General features: G+C 28.8%; 1 protein-coding gene and 1 non-coding gene across 4 annotated transcripts; one reads left to right on the top strand and one right to left on the bottom strand.

Moving 5' to 3' along the window:
* Positions 1-842: 842 nt before the first annotated feature.
* On the bottom strand, positions 843-22,545 carry LOC126844248 (uncharacterized). 3 transcript variants are annotated; one of them, XM_050582284.1, is made up of 4 exons: positions 22,304-22,545; positions 5,936-6,090; positions 4,156-4,465; positions 843-3,479 (listed from the first exon to the last, which is right to left on the bottom strand). In XM_050582284.1, the coding sequence occupies exons 2-4, from the start codon at positions 6,084-6,086 to the stop codon at positions 1,985-1,987; spliced, it is 1,956 nt and encodes a 651-aa protein (XP_050438241.1). In that variant the 5' UTR covers positions 6,087-6,090; positions 22,304-22,545; the 3' UTR covers positions 843-1,984. The 3 variants fall into 3 exon arrangements, with proteins under 3 accessions (XP_050438241.1, XP_050438240.1, XP_050438239.1); XM_050582283.1 differs by lacking the exon at positions 22,304-22,545 and adding an exon at positions 8,357-8,693; XM_050582282.1 differs by lacking the exon at positions 22,304-22,545 and adding an exon at positions 6,165-6,349 and having other exon boundaries at positions 844-3,479.
* Positions 22,546-23,744: 1,199 nt separating this feature from the next.
* On the top strand, positions 23,745-23,863 carry LOC126845038 (5S ribosomal RNA). Its single transcript, XR_007686667.1, has one exon. It is a non-coding gene; the product is annotated as a 5S ribosomal RNA (ribosomal RNA).
* The last annotated feature ends 2,083 nt before the right edge of the window (positions 23,864-25,946 follow it).

Consider the following 25,946-nt stretch of genomic DNA (forward strand, 5'->3'; position numbering starts at 1 on the left):
TGCGAATAGGAAAAACAACGAAACACTACACGCTAATAGCGGGAAGATAGATATTTGTGTTAGCTTAATATAAGATGATATTGTTCAAGTATAGACTGGGTTGCATATCCATTCGGTATAATGATTTGAATTTGAAAAAAGTCTGCGTGGTACATCTTATAAACGCTAAATTTTCTCTTAAATCTCTTAAACTATACGAGATAGAAAGTTGATTCTAAACTCATTAGAAAGAGCTCGTCTAGGATATACATAATACGAATTCAAAAACAAATTATTTAATGTTTTACAATTAAAACAATTGTCAATTTTCTTTCATCTTATTATCAGCTAACCACAGTGTCAGCTTAAAGGAAAAGGGCCTAGTCTGAAAAAAATTACTCGACTAGGTATAGTCAATTTTTCACCAAATCTTAATTCAGAGCCTAAACCATAGTGTATACTTAATATATTATACAGTAATGACTAATGAGGATTTTTTTTATTGGTCGTATTTTTTTTTTTTACAGATTATCGCAATCATTTCTGTAGACAAAATTATAAATCTACCACAACAAAATAGTTTTGCTTGCGCAATCAAGACCAAAGCGTTTTGGAATTATTATTGTTGTAAAATCACCTGAAATTTTTCACAGTACTCCACGTCGGACAGTAAACCAATCACCAAATACATTATGTACAAATTAATGGCTGTTGTCGAGAAAAATAAAGGGTTCACGAGTAAACCGCACAAATTCCGTTCTCGGTTACAGGAGTATCGTAGCATATAGAATAAATCGGTGGTATAACATATTTATTATTTTAGAAGAAAAAACACTATTGACATGTTATTTTAGATTTACTACTTGTACCGATAAACACACATGGTGATCCATTTAACGGAAGACGCTCATTTTCTTGGGAAATAATATTTTGTAGTTTTTTCTTTATAAAAATTGTTTTATTAATGTTATTTTACAGTACCTAAAAATTACCAAATATTAAACTTTTTCTAGTATTTTGTAACTTAGTGCTATTAACTTTTGAAACTTGAGTTATAACGTGTATATTCAATGAACGTTTAAGCATAAGAACAAATTGCTGGGAATATTGGCCGGCCTATAACCAGTTTTGAATAATTACTTAAACATTTTTATTGGGGCTTAAAATGTTGAACACATACGTAGCAATCTAGAAAATCGCTACGGTCAAAGTGTACTTTTATCCTCTTTTTATTGGTTTTTTTTTTAATTATAAAAAATTTTAATTACAGATGTTTATGAAAATAATATTTGTTATATCCCCTATCCACATAACATCTAATTTGCAGACCTTAGATCCTAAACCTCACTTAAAAAAGAGAAATACAGAAAAATTATCCATTACTAATAAGTGAAAGGGCATATGGTATTTTGTTGATTTGTCAGTTCATCGGTAGTACTATGTTTAAAAAGTATTCCATGCAAATGAGAGATTAATTAGACTGTTTTTGAAAAAGTTGTTTAATTTTAACTTGGAAAATATGTAAATTGTTTAGGTGTTTTTCTCGATTAGTGAAGGGAAAGGATATCCATAGATATTTTATCTGTATTACTCAATAATTACTGTGCAGAATAAAATGTAAATTTTTAAAAATGTTAAATTTGGGATTGGTGTGATGTTAGAATGTATGCGGTCCGCGAAAGTGAAGATTAAGAAACGCGTTAATTGGACATCGTTTTATAAGCGGCTTATATAACTAATAGTTTGTATACATGTTTTCAGTGAAATTCGTCTTTGAGACTGAACTTGTACAGTTTAAAGAAGATTCGGAAATGTATGGTACTAATAATAGTTATTTACTCTTACATGTGTCTTACATTATAAACAGATTAATCTATACTTATGTAATAATTGATGGTGGTTTTTATTTTAAATGATATGAATCATTTACAATAATGATTAAAAGACAAAAACGAACACAATGCATTATAAATAGGTCAGCGCAGCGGGACGTGTTTCCTTAATGTTATAGAACCACTCCCACGGATTCTGTTGTGTTCTTGCAAAAACATAATAATTTGGTTTCAGTACCGTTAACGCATATGCTCTGATTACCATACAAGTTCTGTCTACTTATAGAGCCAATCAACTGTAAATTGTTTTCCGTGTATCTAACGGTCGCCTCGAACTTGGCTTCTCCCGGCGTGGTGATCACTTGAACTACGAAGTCCTCGAGCTTGCCGTTGCCGCCGCCGGTCTCCTTGCTGGCAGACACTATCTTATGCAGTTTCAACTGTTCGCACTGCGGATGAGTTTTTAACTTGACGTTAATGTGGTCAACGAGAGCGCTGGCCACGCGTTCAACTTTCGAGTCATCCGTCTCAAGCGAAATGACCTTATTGTGACAAGCGCAATAGTGCATGGGTATGCCGGCCGACTCGCAGGTCCTGTTTTCCGGGACTTGCGTGAAAAGGCTATGGCCCAGATCGCGGGACGGTGGTCGCCGGTTGACAGCGTTGTCCTCCAACTGCTTAAGGTCGAGGAAATCCAAAAGGGTCTTATGAGTATCGTACGGCGTGGTCAGCCTGTCGACGTTGACCCGCAAGTTCTGCATGGCCACCTGATACTTGGCCTTGAACCATTTTGGTAGAATCAACCTCAACATGGGAAGTCGATCCTCCAGACTACCTTGGTAGGTGTCCCTAAACGGTCCAAACCTTAGACCGTGGTCGCTCATCAGCACCACCGCCGTTTTGTTTAGATGCCCCGACTGGTCTAAGAATTCGAAAAAGTCTCTCAGACACTCGTCGCCGTGCCGCATTATGTTTAAGTAGTCGTGCGTGAGACTGGTGCTCCAGAAAAATCCAAACGACAAGTGGTCGTCCGTGGACCGAACGAACTTCCGTACATAATCCAACAGAAACGTCATTTGCATGCTGTCGCCAATGCACAGGTCTGTGTAGAGTGGACTATTGTGGCCGATGTCGTTTTCGGCGGCAACCATCATGGGCCTGATGTACCTGTCGGTAGGCTGCTTATGGAATCCGTTCTTCTGAAAGTTGAACGCGCCAATTAACGGGGAGTCTTCGCCGAAACCGGTTTCGTAGCCAGCACGCTTGAAGGTGTCCCACACAAAGGAACAGTCGTCAAAGAAAGCTTCTTGTTTCGGCCAACAACTAGCCGCAAGCTCGGGCACCGAATGACCCGAGAGCGTTGCCACTAAATTCGGAAACGTGTTGTACTCCATCTTGTTGTAGCCGAGCATTTCCACGACTCCAAATTTGGATAGCAACTCTGCCGTTTTGGGCATCTGACGGTTAAAGTTCAACCGCGAAATGCCGTCTAAGCCTATCACGAGCACGCTGACTTTTCCATCGTCTTGTTTCGCTGCGGTAGACGACTTGGGAATCACGAATCCGTGATAGGACCTGTACACTTCGGTCGACTCTAACATACACCACGCTTTCACGAATTCGTCTGTCACCGTCACCCTGTCTTTGAATTGTTTTTTCATGCCAGTCCTAATGATAAAAAAAAAATGAATAAATACTTATATACATACATGCTTCAGTCTAGTCTAGCCTCTGCATAATTTCTACCACATCAATTTATTTTTGACTAATTTAATGACAAATTAACTCATTATTTTTTTTAGTTTTGAGTTAAGTAAATAAAATAACCAACCATACTTAAATGAGATGGTTCTTCAGGCATACTTTAATCCTTTAGTTATATTATCTTCTATAATATATTATAGCGTTTAGGTATCTTCTATAGTAAGATAACGTCTATCGAGTATTACCTCCTCGGAGTTGTTTCCTTGATCTAAGACAACATTGGGATTTAGCGAAAAAAATATGCATTTTTGTTCTTTACATCCATAACTAAAAGTACAATTTTTAATGGACTTTTATGTTAATTATTGTAATAATTTAACGAAAACAATTTTGTTTTTAATAAAAATATAATCTAGTTTCAAATTAATAAATTTGATTCGATTGGAATTATAACCTCAGGGAACGAGTAAATTTGTTCTGGAACGTTACAGGTGTTAATAGGTATAATTGTTGGACTAATGGGTTTTTTTTTTTAGAATATGTATCATGTAATGATAAAAATGCTAACCATGCTTGAAAAATTGACATAATGTAAACATTGACATTGTGTAAAAGCGTTATTTAGACAAAACCAACTTACAAAAAATCATTGTCAAATTTGGTGTCTTCTTTGTTCGACGCTGTTGGTTTTGGTCGGCTCACGGGCTCATAATAGCATGTCAACGAAGGATCGTTTTTGGATAAATTTAACTTAGCCCAGATACCGGGGTTAATTATGAGGTCCGTCTCGTCCGACGTAATTGCCTTGAAGCCTTTCAAACGACTATCGTGTTTTGGACTAGTGCAGTCTACTTCAGGGTCTGTATCCAAAAACTTGTCTATCGTCGGTCCCCTCGTGAACATTTCCGGTATACGACATCCTGATGTATTGATCAAGTATGCATTTGATACTGAAATGTGAACACATTGGTTACTTGGGCACGGGCAAAAATGGAAATTTGTAATAATAAATTGTACTATAAATTTGTTTTATATAGATTAAGCCATTGTTCCGACTATTGTAAAGTAAGAAAAAATCTATAGATTAGTAAGTTCATACCAAGCTCAGTTCAAACCAGTATTGTCCAAACCAAGCACATTAAGAAAGTAGGCATTGAATTGAGATGCAATGTCCACAGATACGCATCGAACCGTTGTAATAATTCCTAGTTAGTTATAATTATTCCTTTAATATGTTATAAATACTCAAATTCTTAACTCAAAGAGTTAAGTTACCGTCATAATATCTTTGCCATGCTAATTTTTTAATTTTCTATACTCTTGTTGTACAATGGGCACAACTTTTTTTTTTAATATTATTTTTGTGATAACACTTACTCACGTGATATCGATTCAACTTAATAGAATAACATGTGTATCATGCGATAAAAGTATAAAGGAAATTATAAACGTTGTATTAAGTCATGTATAAACACAGTAGGTAACTACCATTTAGACAATTCTACAGGAGAGCCAGTTTACTAAACATTAATAAGCCGGTGTAAAATCTCGATAATAAAATATTGTAATCTGGTTTCCGTTTTCTAGTTATTATTTTTATTAAATGGTGTTCACAGTGTTTTAGTTTTGGACACTAAAATCACAGAAAAAAATCATCTATTCTGTACTAAAATAATTGTAGTGGTTTTGATAACCGTTTACATAAGTCGAAATTTGTTATTAAGGTTTTTTTTTGATATTTGCCAATAACTTTAACATAATTTATCATTAAAATACCGGTATTTTTTTTTATCATGAAAAATGGTCGTTGATTCAGTTATGCTAACCGTGTGTTTGATATTAGTTATCAGCATGTGTCAAAAGCGCGCCAGATGGGTGCACATTATAATTTATAATGTGCATTGGGTCGTGACGGAGCCGTTGTTAATGAATTTTGAACAGTATAATGATAGATGGTAGGTAAAATAATATTCTCTAAATTCAATTTGGGACTGAAAGTAAAACTCTTTCCATATTTAATAAAAAAAATTAACTACACATCGCTAGCATTTATAAAATATATAATTAGTTTCTAATGAAGTCGTTAGTAATCGTTTTATCTCGTTGCCGGTTTGAAATATGTAAGTATTTTCAATAGGTTATTCTTCCACTCTGTTTTATAAACACTCAAAAATACTCCATATTTTGTTGAAATATATTTTTTTAAAATATTTGTATACATTTTAAACGCGTAATCAATATTTATACTCTTAGCTGAATAAAAAAAAAATATATTTTTCACAACACTAGTACCTAATATAAATACATAATATTATACCATAAGAAGTAACATATTTTTCAAGCGATATTTTTAACTATATTTACCGAATCCTATACAGAGTAATTATAGTTAAATTAGTTATATGTATTCGACTACTTACCGATATTATTCGAATCGATTTTGACGTTATTATCGTTGAAGGAACCATATGTTATTATGGAATAATAGGTGAGCACACATATTAACGTCAATGTGGCGAGCCATATAACCAACGACTTCATATTTAAAAAGCACGGGCACTGCTTCGGCATTGATCTAGATAATCAAAAGTACGTTATTAATAATGGTATTTAACTGATTTTAATACATAATAATGTGTTAGCACAGACACAGGTCACTTGAAAACCGTTTTGTAGCAAGCATAAGTACAAATGGTTGTTGGGAAAGCTCTAGATCACAACTATTAGCTATAACAAGGCGCGACCATTGTGTAGAATTTTACCGCTTGTATAGTACAACTGTATAAAACAATTTACATCTGCATGAGATTATGTACAGCTGTATAGACAATGTACAACTGTAATAACGTTCCAACTGTAATGACTTAAAACACTCTATTAACCATAGGTAAAAAATGTAGTTTTTGGTTAGTTTTTTTATTTTTAAAATTAAAATACCTATTCTTCAACGTTAACAAAAAAAAAAAAAAAAACACAGCGAACGTGTGTTCACACACATTTAAACTCCATGTAAATTTTATGTTTTTAACTGACACACTTTTGTTGCTATAACCTACCTGTTCGTTTTTTTTTTATAAAAGGAATGTTTATCGTTTATGAAGTTAACGAAAAATATTAACCACTTATAGATAAACTTAAGATGAAGTTTACCGTAAAGTTTGTTAGAAAAGTAAGATGGTTTTACAGTTTATTCAGATTCTAAAAAGTAATAATTACGTATAATCATTAGTTCATAAAAAAAAATGTCAAATTTATCTATTTTATGTATCAAATCAAATTTGGGTAAAGAAATGGAGTGGGAAGACCATATTATACAGAAATTTGCCACAACAAAAAGCAGAAAAAAAAGATGTTTAAGTATTGAATAATTTACTTAAAAAAAATAACCTTAACGGTATAATTTAAAATTTGTGAACTATAAAATTGTCTTAAGACAATGTAATAAAGCACAGATACATGGGCGTACGTAAAAACAATTTACTATAACTAAGACGTTTTTATATCCTTAATGATAAACCCAAGAAAACCCGTTTAAGACCTAAAGTGGTATATATTTTACGTTTTAAAACATTTTGTTCGTTTAACTTGAGGAGTTCGGGTCTAAGTTCTTGCTTCTTAAAGTCATACTTTATCCGAGCTCTTAATGAGCGGTCGATGGATAGATTGTAGCTTTTATGAACATTTACGTTTTCAAGCACATTATTGTCATTAGAAACAATGTTCATTTCATGAAATAATAAAAGCAGGATTGCAAAAAAAATTCAATATCTATGTGTACAATTCCAATAATAGTATTCCTGTTTCGAAGTATTTATCAACCTATGGCTTATTTATTAAACCTTTGAATTTTCACTATAACAAGGTATATTGGTGCAAAACCTAAAAAACGAAATGCGAACGCTATAATTTGATAAACTGAAGATATTTTTTTCGAATACATAAGTAACAAAAATCCGTGTTGTGTATATACCTACATTTTTTTTAACATTGTACAAATATCTAAAAATGTACTACTTTTTCAGCAGCTGTTAAAAAATATACTAGGTGTTATTGACTTAAGCTTAAAATTCTAAGTTTGTTTCGAAAAATTTGTCAACTTCTGATGTATTATAACCTTTATATTTTTGCTAAAAATGTATATCAATAAGATTACACACGAAAACTAAACGAAATTGACAATTTTCTACATTTTTTAGTAGTTGGATTGACTTGTTTTTCTAAAACTGAATATTTATTATATGAATGTAGAAAAATACCTATGAAAAATCCATTTTAAAAGAATATATATATATATAAATTGTCTACTTATGAAATAATGTTTTTTTATTTTATGTTAGTGTATGAGTACATACAAAAACTAAAAAATACAATTCGATAAATTCGTACAATGTTTTGTCATTTTATCGACTTACCTACAAATACATAATACTGGGGAACAAAAAAACAGCTTATTGAAGCGGAGTAAAGGTGCAAACCATTTTGAAGAAAATGTTTGTTAAAATTATTAATTTGTATAAATTATCTAATTGAACCAATTGAAAAGAAAATGTACGTTGATAACCGTGAAGATAATAATGTTATATATTTAACACAAGCTAGTGAAACTGAAATGATAACATATACAATTAATTAGTTATTTAAATCGGGAATAATTTTATGAAAATGTTGTCTGGTCAATTACTCAACTATACTCTACCTCCCATCCTAAATTTTAAACTCTAATAACTTCAATAGTATACTTACTAAAAACTGGTTATTTACTAAAAAAACTTTCAGTAAATTATTCTCAATATAAATAACTAACAAAATGTATACATTACCATTAAAATTTCAAAAGTTACCTTCCTAAATCTGACTTCTGACTGAAAAAAATACAATAACTTGAATCTATTATTGTATGTTAAAACCAAAAATGTTTTACATAGGTAACATTTTTCAAAATTTGAGCATATCATAAAAATATCAAGTATAGCGCGAAATTCTGATAGTGTCGTATACGCACTTTGGCACACGAACCGTTAAACACACACACACTTAAAATTGACGAGAGAAAAGGTAACACTTTTAAATTAAGTAAAAGAAAAGTAACTCAAAAGTTAATAACACACACACAGTTATAATATTCGTAAAAGTAATGTAAAAACAATAATGCACGCGACAATACTCTACTCGTAACAGAACGGTCGCTTACGGGAGAGTGCGACCGACAAAGTAATTTGGGCGGCCTAAATAATAAACATTATTGAAATTTTTACTGTGTAGGCAATTTTGTAAAGTTTTCTTTTGATTGTTTGGCCTACATTTAATTGCTTGTTTGCTAAAATACATTTGGCTTTAAAAACTATACTACAATAGTTCTGTACATGTATAATATATTATATAATTTAGCGTTTCATATAAACGTTTGGAATAACAAAAAAAAGAGCTAATTAAAGAGCTTTCACACATAATTATTTCTACTATTTTGATTACTGTGGTCGTTTTTACTACAGCTAAATTATTTATTAATTCATTAATTCACAATTCCTAGAAGGAGTAAAATGCATTTTTTATGTGTACAGTAGTAGCACTTAAGTCTGAAAATAAATACTAAAAGAACATCTGCTGTGACCTATTACAATAACGAGTTCTTCTAAAATCGTAACCTATTTTTTGAACAGCTTTGGCCGGTGTATCGTAAAAAAAATATTAACGAACATCAAACAATTGAGTATTTTACTTTTAAAACGTATGTACCTTCTAAACAAAACAATGGTTAAAAGCACACTACGAGTTTATTATATAACCACAGTACAATAGTTCTTATTAAAACTTGTTTTTCTCTGATTAAGGTTATTAGGACTGACACCACTATATGGTTTTTCCCCTTTTCAACTTCTGTTTACAGCTTAAGAAAATATAATATTGACGTTGACGCATCGTGTTCAAATAATCCATTTTGTTTGTCGTAAAATATATATATATATATATATATTAAATTTTGTTATTACAGTTTTACAGAAGTAATATTTTTCCAACATAAAATATCAATTCAAGAAAAATGTGTTTAGTTTATAAAAAAACTTAAAAAAGTTTATCATGTGGTAGTTTTTGTAAATTTTATGGTGCTAATTATAAAAACATATAATTATTAGGTATACTTATATAGGTATTGGTTTCACGATGATGTACTTTATTTTAGTTCATTAATTTTGTATCTGTATCCACGATAACTACCAACTTAGAATTTCGAAATAGGATTTTATACTAATTTAAAATACCTAAAATAAATATGAGAAGGCATTTTCACAGCCAAATTCAACACGATATTATGGTATTTTCAATAATTAAGTCAATTGTAATAAAACATTTTAATACATATTTATTTCTTGTAGCACACATGCATAGTTTTTGTAGATAGTATATGGGTTTAATCGTGGTTTTTTGTTTCTTTATTTGTCCTTGACAATATTGAAGAGCACAAGGGAAAAACGGTAGTAGTCACATTATGAACATTTTAGAGTATAGCAAAAACAAAGTTCGTTAATTCCTCTCCCTTTTACATAAGAACAAAAAAAATCACATTAAAAGCTATTCTAATAAAAAATGTATTTATTTAAACAATCTATTGGCATAAATTAAAAAGTATTAATGGCATAAATTGAAAAAAAACTATTTGAAAAAAAAAAATTTTATAATCTGACTACTACCGTTTTAACCCCTGTGCCCTTCAATTGTGTAGATAATAGTATTTTGGCAAAACATACATACTAAAAAACACTTTAACATAAGTAAAGTCTATTGTAAATGAGATGAACTTCTATGTTCTTCTTTTTATGACAGTAAACTGATTTCTTATTTTTTTTTTAGCAAGTTGACTCATAAAAATTTGTTTTTTTAATGTATTTAAATAACAGAAAAGTTTAGGAATATTAAAATAAATGTTAAGATGTATTATATTTAATATTAATTTTATAACTGGAATCATGTTTTTTTTAAAGCTAAAATAAATTTGCCGTACTGCCCTTTACATATGTGGTTAATCTAACCTAACCAGACAAAGCATCAATATTAAATCAAGAACATAAAGAGTATAAATAGTAAATATTCGAAATTAATTATATATTGTATATTTATAATTGTTATAACTTATAAAGTTCCACAATTGACACTATTTACCGCATTTCCATAGACATTTTATTATAAAGAATTAAAAATAAGAGGAGGAAGCAAAAGTAAAAACAAATTGTTGGAAAAGATTAGACGATAAAAACAAATTTACTTATTCGGTGAATGTTCTTTTTATTGGTAGAGAAGTAAATATAATAGACATAATATAATTTATATGATAGGTAACAAAATATATGTTATTTGGACTACATTGTTATTAGAAAAATCTGAAGGTTGAAACACAATTATGATAAACAAAGATAGACATTTTACAATATACACATATTAGTAAGCATATGAATTTTGAGAATGTGACACGGATCTACGACAGTTAAAATTACAAACAAAACTGCAGTATCCAAATACTGCAGTTAAATTTAACTGTCGTTAGCGGGGGTTAGTTTTTAGCTAAAAAATATATATACATTAAAATATTGTGTAAAATAATCGATTATTTGAAATTAGCTTACACATAAATTTTAATTCAAATTAAGTTATGCTTTTTTATAAATTATTAATTACAAGGCATTTCCATTTGAATAAAATCTTAGGATTTACTAGTATCCATTGTTTTAATTTCGAATTAATTGTGATTTTAAAATATCAAACTATTTTATGTAAAATAATCGGTTATAAGACATTTTAAATATAATAATTCAAATGAGACAAACAATTTTGTGCATTTTTTGTATATAAAGTAAACAATTGTACTGTTGCAATTGTACTCTTACATACTAAGATATTACTAAGCACATTTTTAAGATATTTTTTAACAACATGAATTTCAAAAGTGTAATTCTGATTGTAACAACTGTGTTATGCCTTATCATATCTTTTGCTAAAGGTAGGTACATAAAAGACATTTAGTTTACAAATGTAACAATAATGCGGCTGTGTTAAAATTAAATGTTTTTCCATATGAGTAAAATATTTTTAGTATGACATCTGATGATTTTTTTAGAAAAATAAATTTAACACTTTATATACTCATTAAGTTATTTATATTATAATAATCTATGTTTAATGTTTCAAGTGTTAATGGAATATTAAAAAAAAAAATTGTTCCATTGTTTTTCGCTGATCTGACTTCAATGACTGTTATAACTTTTTTTTCGATTAAGTATTAATAGCAGTTGTAAAATACTTCATGTACCCTTTTAAATTATAATAATATTTGAGTAAACAACTGTGAACCCATATTAAATAGGAAATTGAAAACCACAAATTTAGGAATGTTTGTTAGGTTTGTTAATAATTAAATAAATACAAATTCTTTTTTTGTGGCTCCTCTGATAAAAATATTATTACAGTCGTATATAAAATTATATGGTCATTAGCAATATTATGTAATTTTCTTTATCCAGTAATAAAATTATTGTATAAAATAATTTCATTAATTTTTCAAACGACTGATAAAATTACATAGTGATTTATACTTTTATGGTTATGGTGCTGGTGGTGGAGGTGGTATTTGTGGTGGTGGTGGTGGTGCTTGTGGTCGTTGTGGTAGTGCAGCTCTTCGTCCTGTTTCGTGCGCTGAAAAATCAAAAAAAAAAAATTATTTAAATATTTTATTTTATCCTAGTGCATCACGTCTAAATTATTTATTGATCCAAAACCATATAATTTTCTTATAGCCACACGTAATATTCTTAAAATAATATTATAACTGGATATGCAAAATTATACAATATGTTCAACATGGCAAACGTATTCTTATTTTCTACAATTTAAGGCATTTGTAGCATTTTATTTATACTTAAAGCTTTATTAAAAATAATTTGGAAACTGCTAGAAAATGTTTGAAGCATATAAACCGATATTATCAATTAACTTACTAAGGCCCCGGGTATCTGAAATATTGAAAAAAAAAATTACTTTAATATTTTTTTTTATCCTTGTGTATAAATTATATATTTTAATTTTAATCCAAAAGCGTTTAATTTTATTATAGCCACATGTAATATTCTTAAAATAATATTATAACTAGATATACAAAAAAATACAACATGTTAATAAACTTGGCAAACGTATTCTTATTTCGACAATTTAAGGCATTTGTAGCATTTTATACACATATTAAGCTTTATTGAAAACAATTATAAAACTGCTAGTATATTTGTAAAGCACGTAAACTGATATTATCCATTAACTTACCTTGTGGCATTGGTTGACCTTAAATAATGAAAAAAAAAATTAATTAAATATTTTTTTTTTATCCTTGTGTATAAATTATATATTTTAAATTTTAATCCAAAAGCGTTTAGTTGTATCATAGCCATATATATATTTCACGTATAAGTTATATATAAAAAAATGTCATTACTGGATAAAGAAAATTACATAATATTGCTAATGACCATATACATTTTATATACGACTGTAATAATTTTTATCAGAGGAGCTACAAAAAAAGAATTTGTATTTATTTATTAACAGTACCTAACAAACATTCCTAAATTTGTGGTTTTCAATTTCCTAATCGAAAAAAAAAGTTATTACAGTCTTTGAAGTCAGATCAGCGAAAAACAATGGAACAATTTTTTTTTTAATATTCCATTAACACTTGAAACATTAAACATAGATTATTATAATATAAATAACTTAATGAGTATATTTAGTGTTGAATTTATTTTTCTAAAAAAATCATCAGATGTCATAATAAAAATATTTTACTTATATGGAAAAACATTTAATTTTAACACAGCCGCATTATTGTTACATTTGTAAACTAAATGTCTTTTATGTACCTACCTTTAGCAAAAGATATGATAAGGCATAACACAGTTGTTACAATCAAAATTCCACTTTTGAAATTCATATTGTTAAAAAATATCTTAAAAATATACTTAGTAATATCTTAGTATATACTATACTAGAGCAAGAGTACAATTGCTTACCTTATATACAGTTCACTTCACAAAAACATTCGACCGAAGAGTGTACTATTTGTTTAACATGACATAACAGTGTTATTGATTCAGTAGAAAACTTTTAGAACAACAATTTTCTAAGCGTTTTTTCGGGACTTTTTTAGTGTTATAATGTTTGAAATGCAATCCAACGAAAATTCAAAATGAATATGTGAATTAGAGTATTTGAAATCAGTTGACGACTACTACATTTTTATTTATGTAAATATTGGAAAGAAAACCGTACAATGTAAAAAAAATGATTTTATCATATTTAGATAAGAACGAAGTCTCTCTCTGCAGGTTTAAACATGGGCAACATTTTTTTAAACACCCTGTTGTTTTAGTTACGGATACGTCCAGCAAAACACTAAAATTTAATGAAATGTTATTTATTATCTTACAAACCGCTATTCCTATATATACTTGGTTTATTGTAGATATCAAAATGACAGGTTTGGGATATAAGTTTTAGAATACGACGGGACCTACTAAGTTGTTTGTTTTACAACGATTTGTTATTTTGTTTCTTCATCGGTGCAAAAATGTAATAATGATTTTAACTCATTGACGTGTTCGCTAAATATTCAAAACGTGAACTTGACACGCACAATAAACTTAAAAACCATAGGCAACTTGTTTTCTTCTTTATTTTTTTATCATGTCCCTTGCGCATGTAACACATGTGTATAAATATTAAGTATTTTTTATCTATACAATGACTTGTTATTCTGGCTTTTTTCATCGGTGCAGAGTATATAGCAATAATGTATTTTGTATCAATCTAACGTAAGGCCTTTGTTTTGCGATGAGATGTTTTTCTTTGGAATGTTTACCACCGAGCCAAAATCGTAACGACTCAAGTGTTTGTGTACCTACTAGTGAATCTAAAATCAAACCTCAACTACAAAATTTACAGTTTTTAAGACTTCATATTTAGGTCATAGCAAACCCCTGGGGATTATTTAAAAACAAATTATTCAACACGATTTTAAATAATTTTTAAAAAAAGATTAAGATAAAAATAATATTTTAACGAATATCCAAATAGTAATTTCATATGAATTTCTATTCGAATACATTTAAAATAGGTAAAAAAATTAAAAAAGCTGTTTATATCAGTTTATCAAAATTAACTTTAAATAATTTATATATTATTGTTATTCGGTTGTTGTAAAAATTATAGCCAGATTTGTTTTGCTTTATTCTTATTTTATGTAAAATAATCGGATTTTAATATTGAACAAATTGCAAATTTAATTTATTTAATTACAAGAAAGTAAATTTTTTAAATAAAATCGGGCTTCCTGCATAACATAGTAAACTATCCGAAGAACTCGAATCTCTTTACAGAATTGAAATTAGACCATCCTATGGAGTCGAAATTTTGTCTGGATTTTTGGTCTAAAATAAACCCAAATGACTTTTACGCATAAAAAAATTATTTAAACTAAAAACAATACCTTGAATCTTTTACGAATTAACCGGTAAAAGTATTGGAATGGTCGAAATTTATTTTAACCTCTTTTTTCTTAAATATTGCCTATACAAAACTCCTTAAAATCAACCCACGTGCAATTCCCTTATAGCTTGGTGTATTATACATGATACGTATATAGAAAAGGAAATATCTGTAGATTGAGTAATACCTATTTTTTTTAATAGAAGAAGCTACCATGAACCCTTGCCAAGTCATGGTCGGCGTGTAGACTTTCTTTACTTTTAATTATTTGGAGAATTTATTAAACAAATTTTATAAAAAAAATATATGCTTATGTATGACGCGTTTCAACTTTTTATTCATTTATTTATGATGTACAACTTTAAAGCTCTGTGGTGACTGAACTATACCAGACAGTGGCATAAGTTAAGCTAAATTTTGGGGGTTGCAAAAGTTCCCAGAACCTAACAAAAACGTTAGGGGGGGGGTTGCTTTGCCCCTTCTCCCAATACCCTTAAGTATTGGTAAATCTAATTTACTTACCATTTAAATTAATTGAATACAATATATTTAAACAAAGAGTATTATTATTTTATTGATGTATAATATAGCTATAATATAATTAAAATATTTTTCAAAATTAATAATGATATTACCATCATTGTTGATGAATTTTATTCGCTCCTCTTCTATGCTATAAACACTTTTATTCCAAAAAAAAGATACTTCAAATCTAAATTTCCCTGTTGGTTTTCTAAAGTCTTAATAAATTTAATAAAATTAAAAAAATCCAACATTCTATCTTTAAATTATCAAACTCGCACGATCATTATCTAAAATTTTCTTCCACACGTGCCCAATGTAAAACCTTAAGTAGACTAGATTACTCCCGATACTTAAATAATATTCAAAAATCTTTTAAATCCCATCCAAAGAATTTTTGGTTTTTAATTAATAACCTTAAAAAGTCACCTGGTTTGCCCAACTCAATGTCATTTAACCAACAGACAGCTGAAAATGGTCAAGACATTTTTGACTTATTTAGTCTGTACTCCTCTTCAGTATATAAAGACATAGTTCCTACAAATAATACTTTTCAGTCTAATATAGTTCAATCTATTAATCCGTTAAATACACTTCATATTGAACTCCTTGAATTTTTCAATGAATTAGATATTCTCTCGTATAAAAACGCTATTGGTCCTGATGGTCTCTCTCCTATATTTTTATAAAACTGCAGATTTATACTTTCTCCACCTATTACATATCTCTTCAATATTTCTTTAAATAGTGGCTCATTCCTATCTCTTTGAAAATCCACCTATAATAATCCAATTCTTAAAAAAGGTAACAAATCATTATTTTCAAACTACCGTCCCATATCAATCATTTCTATCCTCCCAAAAATATTTTCTAAAATAATAAATAATAAACTTACCTCTATATTTAAAAATATTTTAGCACCACAACTACATGGATTTCATAATAATAAGTCATCTCTTACTAATTTAATAACTATAAAACATCATATAATAAAATCTTTTTCCAATAATCAACAAACCGATGTTGTTTATACTGATTTTTAGAAAGCATTTGATAGAGTAAACCACGCTTTATTAATCAATAAACTACAGGAAATTGGCTCTGCCTATCTCCTATTATCATATAGTCTATTTATCTTTTTTTATGTTATATCTTATTATTTTAAATTATATTATATTATTGTTATTTATACAAATATATTGTGAATTGGACATTTGTCCGTATTATATAATTTATGTGAGTATAAAAAATAGCATATATAAATTAAACAAAAATATATTAGATCAAAGTTTTACAAAGATATTTAAATTATCATATTTAATTTACCTACGTTGGTACTTAAATACAAATTTAAAAAAATGAATGAATAAATAAAATTAAATAGAATTTAAACATATGTAATATGAATTACTTATACGTTTCAATTGTTTTTACAAAAAATATATTTAAAAAAAATTGTATTTATTGATATAATTCCTGGAAATCATGTTTTTTCTATACCATAATATTTTTTCTAACTGTAAATAGCGTTCACCTAATACTTTTTATATTCAGCACTCCATGTCGGTTTTTTAGACACAAGCACACATAAGTCACAATGTGCACTTAAGTTTTCCAATAACATGTTTTTTTGGGCCACAAAAAACCGCTTTACTAAACTAAACGGTGTAACGCGTAATTTTAAGATGTACAGGGTGATAAATTTAACGTAAATTGAGAATACTCAATATTTCTTAAGCAAATGCAATTTTGTAGTTTTTTCTTTTTTAAAAAAAATGTTGTTTACGTTATTTTAAAACATTATGAAATAACTAAATATTTAACTGTTTTGGGATTATCCTAAGGTCTATCGACTTTTGACACTATTAAACCCTAAATAGAATCAAACTATGTCATTAGAAAGATTAAATAGTTTAGCCATATTAAGTATAGAGTAATCTATAACCAAAACAATTATTAATTACGATGATATTATTAAATAATTTCTCAAAAAAAACTACTGTAAACCGCTTATCTGAATTAAATACTAGCTACGCCTGTTATATTTTATAACGTGTGTTTTTATCTTCATCAAACCCTTTAGGCCTATCAGTTACTATTTAAGAATACTAAAATAATACTTCTTCAATAAACCACTTAATATACTGTGCTGGTTTTTGAAATAACTAAAAAATATTATTTTTATTGGACAAATTTAAAATTTAATTTTTAATGCTTGTAAGCAAGCGATAGAAACATCTCCATTTCCATCACCCATTAAAAACGTAACTAAATTTAATTAGCTAAAAACTAAAACAGATTTTTTTGAATTAATATTTTTTTTTTTTTTGATAAAGTATTTACAATAAGTAAATTAGCAGTAAGTAATTAGTAATAAGTTAGCTATTTAGAAAAAAAAGAATGCAAAAAATTCAGTGAATTACATGAATAAGGAATCTCAAAGTTGAGACACCAAATAAGATAAAAAAAGTCATTAATTTTAGTAGTTCTTGAGCCAGTTCTGGGCTAGTTTATTTTAAGTCGTCTTTGAGGCCGGAATAGAGTAAAACATTTTGAACATACCTAAAGGCCCTTTGTGATTATTCAAAGGCATATGGATTGGAAGGCCCGAATTGTTTTGTGTTTGAAGGTCTCGCTAATCACCAGATAATAATACCATAAGTTCATATTGGATTGATAAGGGTAGTGTAAACAAGGAGCTTGGGTTTTAGTGGTATTTTTAAGTGTATGGGCTGATTTTGTTTCGTTTAATTTAATTTTACAATTCTTTAGTCAGGTTTCTAGTAAGTCCAGGTATATATATTATATTGTATATGTAGTGAGATAGCGTGAGTTGTGGAAAGACATATCCTGGCTGGCCACAACCATATTGGTATTGAGTTGGCTTAAATAATATTTATGTAAGAACAATTCAGAGTACGAAAATTAATCCTACGTATTTCAAATTGAAAAGTACTTTGATTTCATATTATTTTTCAACTCGTTATCGTGTGCTAAATTCCAAGTTTGTAAAATTATTCTTGTGGTTGTGTATTGATTTAGAAAAATGTTTTTGTGTTGGCTATTACTCATATGTTATTCACTTCGATACGAAATCGAGAAAAATAAAACGCCAAAAACAATGATAAATAATTGTGATTTTATACCCAATACTTCAATTGGAAACCTAAACTTGGGCCTCTGGTTGAAGAGTTTAGCACAAGTTGGAAAAAATCGTTCTAGATAGAATAAAAAAAATATTATAGGTATATTCTTTAAATATTTATTAGGTAAATCATAGATATCCAGTAAAAAAACAAGTTTTGTATAAATATTAACTGTGTTATTAGCATTTTGAGAAATAGGCTGGAAGACTATCGTTAGTAATAGAAATTATTAATGTGTTTTTGTTTAAATTTTAGACACTTAAAATAATATATCTAGATCAATGGTAACGACGTTGTTTTTGTTTTGGATAAATTTCTTATTTAGTGCAAATGATGTATGACTATCAGGTAACTGTTTGAACAAGCCTACAAAACATCACATACAAATAATATGTTTTCTTCTTATTTCAATAATAACACTTAAACTGTGTTTTCGTGTAAGAAACTAAATATAACATTTTTTGGAAAATTAATAACAATAATAACTATATACTGTTTTTAAAAGGATTTAAATGAATATAAAAATAAAATTGTAAAATTATTCATGACCTGGTGCACAGACATTTTTAGGTGCCCTTAATGTACCAGTTATTGCAAGTGTAAAAAATATAATTCAGCAAAATTCTAGTTAAAATGATGTGCAATTTGGGATAAAAGGAATGTTCAAAATTGTACAAAATTATATGTATAGTGGCCGCAAAATAAAAACACGAATATATGAAACTTTAATAGATTCTCAAAAATCTGAAGTGGAATTTTTTTTTATTAAGGAAAAACTCCAAATAAAGAGGAAATTTTAGCTTTGACCGTAGTCAATTTTCAGGTTTTTAGTTAAGAGCATAATTGTCATTAGGTTTAATAGATTTATCGATATTTGTATTTAATAATTCTCTTAGACCTGTGACTTCCCCGTCCCGACTATGTCCTAAGTCAACTGTACTGGCTATCTTTAACACCTATTTTTTTTGTTATTATTGTATTAAGTATTAATTTTACAATTGTGGGCCAGTGTATTCTAAGAGAATCAGCGAATGGTGTTTCCAAAACGGATAAAGACTTAGGTAAACCCATTAATATATTTGTTATAGGATACCAATAAAAGTAAATTTACAACAAGCTTCAAAACCGGAGTTGGCAATTTGATCGGGTAAAACTTTTAGTATTGATATATGAAAATAGCACGCTTTAACTCTCATGGAAATAGTATTACTGTAATACAATATTAAATAGTCGTTATTAAGGCACCTTTGTCACGCCCAAAAAGGTGTTTAAAATTATATAACTATTTTATGATAAAACAAAATGTATATAAAAACCAAAAATGCTTGGACGCCTGAAAAAAAAGATAGGCAACCTAACCTACACAAAATTAATCGGTTTCTTTTATGTAACGAATGAAATTGTATTAATAACGTCACCAATAAAGAAAAATTAATTATTTTAATAAAAATTAACAGAAACAATGCCACATTCTAATTGAAAAACTTAAGTCAAAACTTCGGGTATTTTTTTTAGAACGGAACAAATAGTTAAAAAAAATTTTAATTAATTTTTTTTAAAATTGTTAAAATTAAAAACTAAAATTTACAATGTACTATTATTTTAATTTACCCCATTAAGCATTAAATTAGATAAAGAAAAAGATTAAGAACAATTTGAATGCTAATTTCTAATTTTTATTTTTATTTTTATTTTTATACTATACTTACAACTTACTGGGGGTGTTGTCAAAACTTGGCCTAGCCTCCCAGCCTTGACTTAGGCATTTTTTGGAGTGGGTTGGGTATTAGTTTGTGTGTATGGAGGTGGGTTAGGATATGAAATTTGTGGGAATTGGGGATTAGTGAACATGTTATTATCAAAAAAAAAAGAGAGAGAGATAAGCCGGCACTACCCGTAAAAACGACTGGACCGCGGCCGTGTAGTGGTGTCATGGACACGGTATAGTCCTGTCGTTGGACTTGTTTTGTTGTGCCCTCCGACTTTTTAGTTTAATTGTTATTTATTAAAATTATTGAAGTTAATTTTTTGTGTAATACGAACAGCTAATAAACCACGGTGAAACGTGTGATCTTTCTTTTCATAAAACGTGTGTGTTGAATTTATTTTTCCTTTAACTTTTTTTTTATAAAATCGGTTAAAACTTAGTTAAACAATGTTTCGCGAGGGGGGAAGGGGGTACATGTTTTGCAGTGGTTGTTGATAATTTTGGAACCCGAATTGGTGATAAGGGAAACCACCTACTTGTTGAAATGAAGTAAATCCACGACTATTGTTATTCCAACCTCCATTAAAATTATTTTGGCACCCTACGTTCCTACGTTGAGTATAATTATTATTCCTTCGATTCGAATTACCCCTATTATTATTTTGCCTATTATGTGGTCTATTCTTATCATTACTATTATTATTATTACTGTTATTATTATTGTAGTTGTTATTATTACGTTGATTATAATTATTATACCTTTGATTTCCATTACCCTGATTATTGTTGTGCCTATTTATTCTGTTCCTATCATTATTTCCGCAACTGGAATTACTATTAGGTCTATTATTGTTAACATAATCATTGCTCTCGTTATTAACTGCATTTATTTGGGGTGGGGTAATTTGAGAATTTAGTAATTGCTCCCTTAATGCGGTAATTTCCTGTCTCAAGTCGTCGTTACCTTGTACTTGAGATGTAATCTGTACTTCATTAATCCTAGTATTCTTAAGCTTCTCAATCTCTTTTCTTAGTAATTCTATCTCATTACTTGAATTGTTGCGCACCGCATGCGCGACTTCATACGCCTTTACATTCTTAATCACCTTGTCTACCGTAGAATTGTCTTTCGCGTCTATTCTCCAAAACACTTCTTCTGGTAAACTTTTAAGAATAATGCTTACTATTTCCTCTTCTGACATTTTTTTATAAATTCTCTTATATTCTGCTAACGCATTTAAAATAAATTCCTGTAAAGATTCTTCTTCTCTCTTTTTCCTCTTACTCAGATTTTCTTTTAAAAGTAATAATTGATCTGCCGAATTATAATATTCAACAAAAGCTTTCTTAAAAATTGCTCAAGTTAAGTTTCGAATTTCGGATTCAATTTTAAGAAAAATAATTTTTGCCTGTTGCCTAAGATATAATGGTAACATTACTAATTTTTGTTTATCATCCCAGGTATTTGCCGCAGCAATTCGCTCATAACTATCTAGATAGTCATTAATATATTCTGTTAATTTATTAGAATAATATTGTGGTTTAGCATTACTATTACAAGCGATTTTATTTTTAAAAATTGTATTTTCCGGTTTAGTATGATCGCCTTTTTTATTATTGAATGTACTGTCTTGCTCGTTTTCAGAAGATATTACTGTCGTATCTATATCGTCAGATGAGCTTATATCGCTAGATTGTCGAGGTATATTAGAAAATCCACTAGGAATAACTATCTTATTCCTAATAAGAATCTGATTAATATCAGAATCGGAATCTGAGTCAGAGTTTTATTCTAATATATTAAGTAAATCGTTCTTAGAACAATAGTAATAGGAATAACCCTTAGAGTCTTTTTGCTTCAAAATAGAAAAAAAGCACACAAAACTTACATGTTTTTAATATAACTTTTTAAAAAATAGTCCAATTAGTTCCAAATTTGTATAGAATATTCTTTAGACGATCAAAAATTTCGCACACGACACTAAACTTTTAAGAATCACACCGTCAATAAAAATATGATATTTTTGGAAAACGTGTGTTACATGTACCAACAATAGATTATAATTATAAAAAATAAAACATGAAAAATAAAAGAACAGTAACTATACTATCACTATTAACGCACTTAACTGATCAGCGATGAACGGCCAAATGGTACCAGAAGTATAATAATATCAGACGTGTGGGCCGGATGTTTTTTTTATCTCAACAGCGTCAGTTCTATTGTGTGTAAAAATGACAAATATATTTACAATAATGATATTTGAGTATTTGATGCAGGCAATGGCATACAAAAAAAATAAAATGAAAAACCACTGCTATATTATTTTACAAAATTAAAATTTTGAATTCTATTTTTGCTCTGTAGGTTAGGATGCATTACATCGCAGTGGAAAAAGTTTGTGATTGCACGTCAATTTCACAGAACAAAAATGGCCCTAGGGCCTAATGGGGTCACTCGCAATTACTCGTGAGCCATAAGGAATTGTTTGGAACTGAATTTAAAAGGATCGGACAACATGATAGGGCTACGTGAAGCCCTTCCTAAAGGTTTTTAATGATTACGGGTAAAATAGTGACCAGTAATTATTACAACGTCATTCGCAATTGCTAGCAAATAACTTGCTAAGTATTGGAACAGGTTAGAAGTATGTAGCATAAATTCGGAGGGCCAACTTCACACACGTTAAAGCTTTAACTCAAAATATTTGTTTCTCGCTTGAGTCAACGATAGTTTAGACTTTTATTTTTTTTAAGAACATTTACATGAACAGTCGTATGATAAGTCCTCAATTTTATATTCTACCTAAATATATAATATATTATTGATATTCGCCAATTTTTCATTTTAGTGGCTCAATTTTAGGCGCGAGACGTTCATCCATATGCATCTGTATTTCCATCTCCCGCTCCATCCCTATTCCCACCCCCGTCCTAATATTCATCTCCATTTCTATCTCCATGTCTACCCCCATGAAAAACATATAAAGTTATTAGCATCGACTGAACACCAGCAGAATGTTCAACTGTATTTTGAAATAATATACATAATTAAATAGTTTTGTATTGAATTATAAAAGAATATAATAAAAAAGAATATTGTTACATAATATTTTATTTTTGTTCTTATTTAGGGGAGGGGTGAAAAGGATACAACTGGTGATGTTGTAATATAACATACAGACAAATCAAAACGAATTTTATAACAATAAAATTGCCATTTTTAAAGTGACTGCTGGTTTTGTTCTCTGTATTCTTTATTTAAATAATATTAAAGAAGAACTGTTACAGGTTATGTGTTTAAATAAGTAAAATAAACTCAATTTCACCGCCAACGACCATACCACGTTGAATACACCAGTTCTCGTCCGATCACTGAAGTTAAGCAACGTCGGGCGTAGTTAGTACTTGGATGGGTGACCGCTTGGGAACACTACGTGCCGTTGGCATTCCTTTTTTTAAAAATGTTCTTGTTTTTCGATATACTCGTTTTTTTTAAATACTATAGCTTTGATGTACTCAGTAACATTGGTTTTATAATTATATATTTTTTTGTGTCAGTAGACAAGATAACTTTTTTCCTTTGGACTCAATAATATGTTTTATTTTATTTTTGTGTCTTAATCCACGATACCTTTTAAATAGCTAAACTGATTTCTTTTTTCCTTAGCTACGACGTCGTATCGTATCGTAAATGATCCTCCAGCCTGCTCTAATATTTGGAGATTTCATTATTAAATATGTTTCCTCTATTCATTACCTTGGTCTTCATTGACTTCAATTTATGACACTAAACTCCGTGTCCGTGATCCAACCGCATACGATCTTCAGGTAAAACCGTTTGGGGTTCCCATTTTATTTCTTTATAATTAATCTACAAATCAATGATTAGGTCTAAACTTAACTATTGTTATTTTATGTATGGATCTGAATGTAAGACATCTAGAATAGAACTAAGCAGTCTATTGGTAATTAAAACAAATAAATATGTTTTAAAAAAAATCATAGTTTAATATCAATTATCATTTTACAATAATGTAAGTATAATTTTTTAAATAATAAAATAGTTCTAAATTATAATATTATTTATTAATGGCAATTATTGTTTTATTCTTACTAAATATAATCACAAGTAGTGATTAAGTTTAAAAGTTTGGCCGCTATAAGTTAGGATTTTTGTAAAAAAAAATACTTCAATATAGGTGAAATATATTATTGCGGTCGATTTTCCGGCCAGGTCGAGCGACAGTATAGTACATTTGATGTGCAAACAGTTTTTCAGTATTTGGAGCAGAATAACGGCCATCCGACGCCAAGTCAAATTTAAGGACCAGAAAGAAAGAGGTTTGGTGAATATCGAGCTAAGACCTCACAATACCTTTCCAGAAACGATTTTTAATTGATGGGCTTAAAATAAATCCACCCTAACAAGTGCCTTTTTGTACAAACGTTTGTAGTTTGTTCTCTAATAAATTATAATTAAAAAATCATTGGTTTTTATAGATATTATTCAAACAAGGATATGATACTTGTAACCCACTTACTATTTTGTTATTCATGTTCTTACGGCGCATTATATATGCAATATAATAGCTTGTATCTTGTATGTGCCAGACTGCGTTACACTTTTTTTACATGCTTTTCTTTAACTTGCTAACACGTACGGTACGTACGTTTGTATGGGTATTTTTCATATCTTGCAAAATTAATTTAACCCCACTTCCCGATGTCGTAGAGGGCTGAAACTTGACATAGATACTCATCTTGGATGGCAATACAATATCCTATAATAATGTTGGGACATAATACCAGGACATTCAGGTCGCAAATGCTGGGGGGTCAAATATGGGGGTCATTTCACTAAAATTGTATGTTTATCAAATCTTCCAAAAATAATTTAGTAATCTATTCACAATTATTAAGTACCTTTAATGGGACTAAAAAATAAAACTTTTTATAAAAACATGCTTTTTTAAAAAAATAGTTAAAAAGTAGACTAAAAAGAAATTTTACTACAAGAATAATTTATCAATCAACTGTAGCTAATTTTTTTTAAGTGCCAATTTCTTTGAAAAACAACCAAAAAATTAACTACAATCTTAAATAATGTTAAATATCTTTAATTTTTGACTAAAAAGAAAAGCGTAGACCCTATTCAATTAAGTCCAAATTCATTCAGTTAAATATTATGAAATGTATGTGTCACACACTAATATGGAACCAAATTTAAATTACAAAAAAACTTACAATATAATACATTATTTGAAATGTTATCTGATAAATTGATTATATTATATATTTTTTTTGCTAATCAAATTCAAGACGATGTCATGCGCAATTAATGAGGAGAAAAAATGTATAGTAAAATTATTGTTAAAACATTATTAAAACTAGAATAGGGTATTATATTTACACTATTTACACTAAAATATAGTACAGCAACCTTTATTGAAATCATTTTAATACAATTTAATGATTATTAGTACATACCTAAATATTCATTAAATTTGTAAGCGTTTCATAGGTATTTTA

Source organism: Adelges cooleyi, unplaced genomic scaffold (genome assembly GCF_023614345.1).
Source record: "Adelges cooleyi isolate 19-005CV unplaced genomic scaffold, UGA_ACOO_1.1 ACOO_flye_CR_arks_rails_tigmint_CR_PRNA_651, whole genome shotgun sequence".
Classification (NCBI taxonomy): Eukaryota; Metazoa; Arthropoda; class Insecta; order Hemiptera; family Adelgidae; genus Adelges; species Adelges cooleyi.

Excerpts from the sequence above, each read along its gene's own strand:
- LOC126844248 (XM_050582284.1), bottom strand. The coding sequence starts at position 6,086 with ATGCCGAAGCAGTGCCCGTGCTTTTTAAATATGAAGTCGTTGGTTATA. Across the intron at positions 4,466-5,935 it reads AATCGATTCGAATAATATCG|TATCAAATGCATACTTGATC; the intron begins GTAAGTAGTCGA and ends TTCACATTTCAG. Across the intron at positions 3,480-4,155 it reads AAATTTGACAATGATTTTTT|GACTGGCATGAAAAAACAAT; the intron begins GTAAGTTGGTTT and ends TTTTATCATTAG.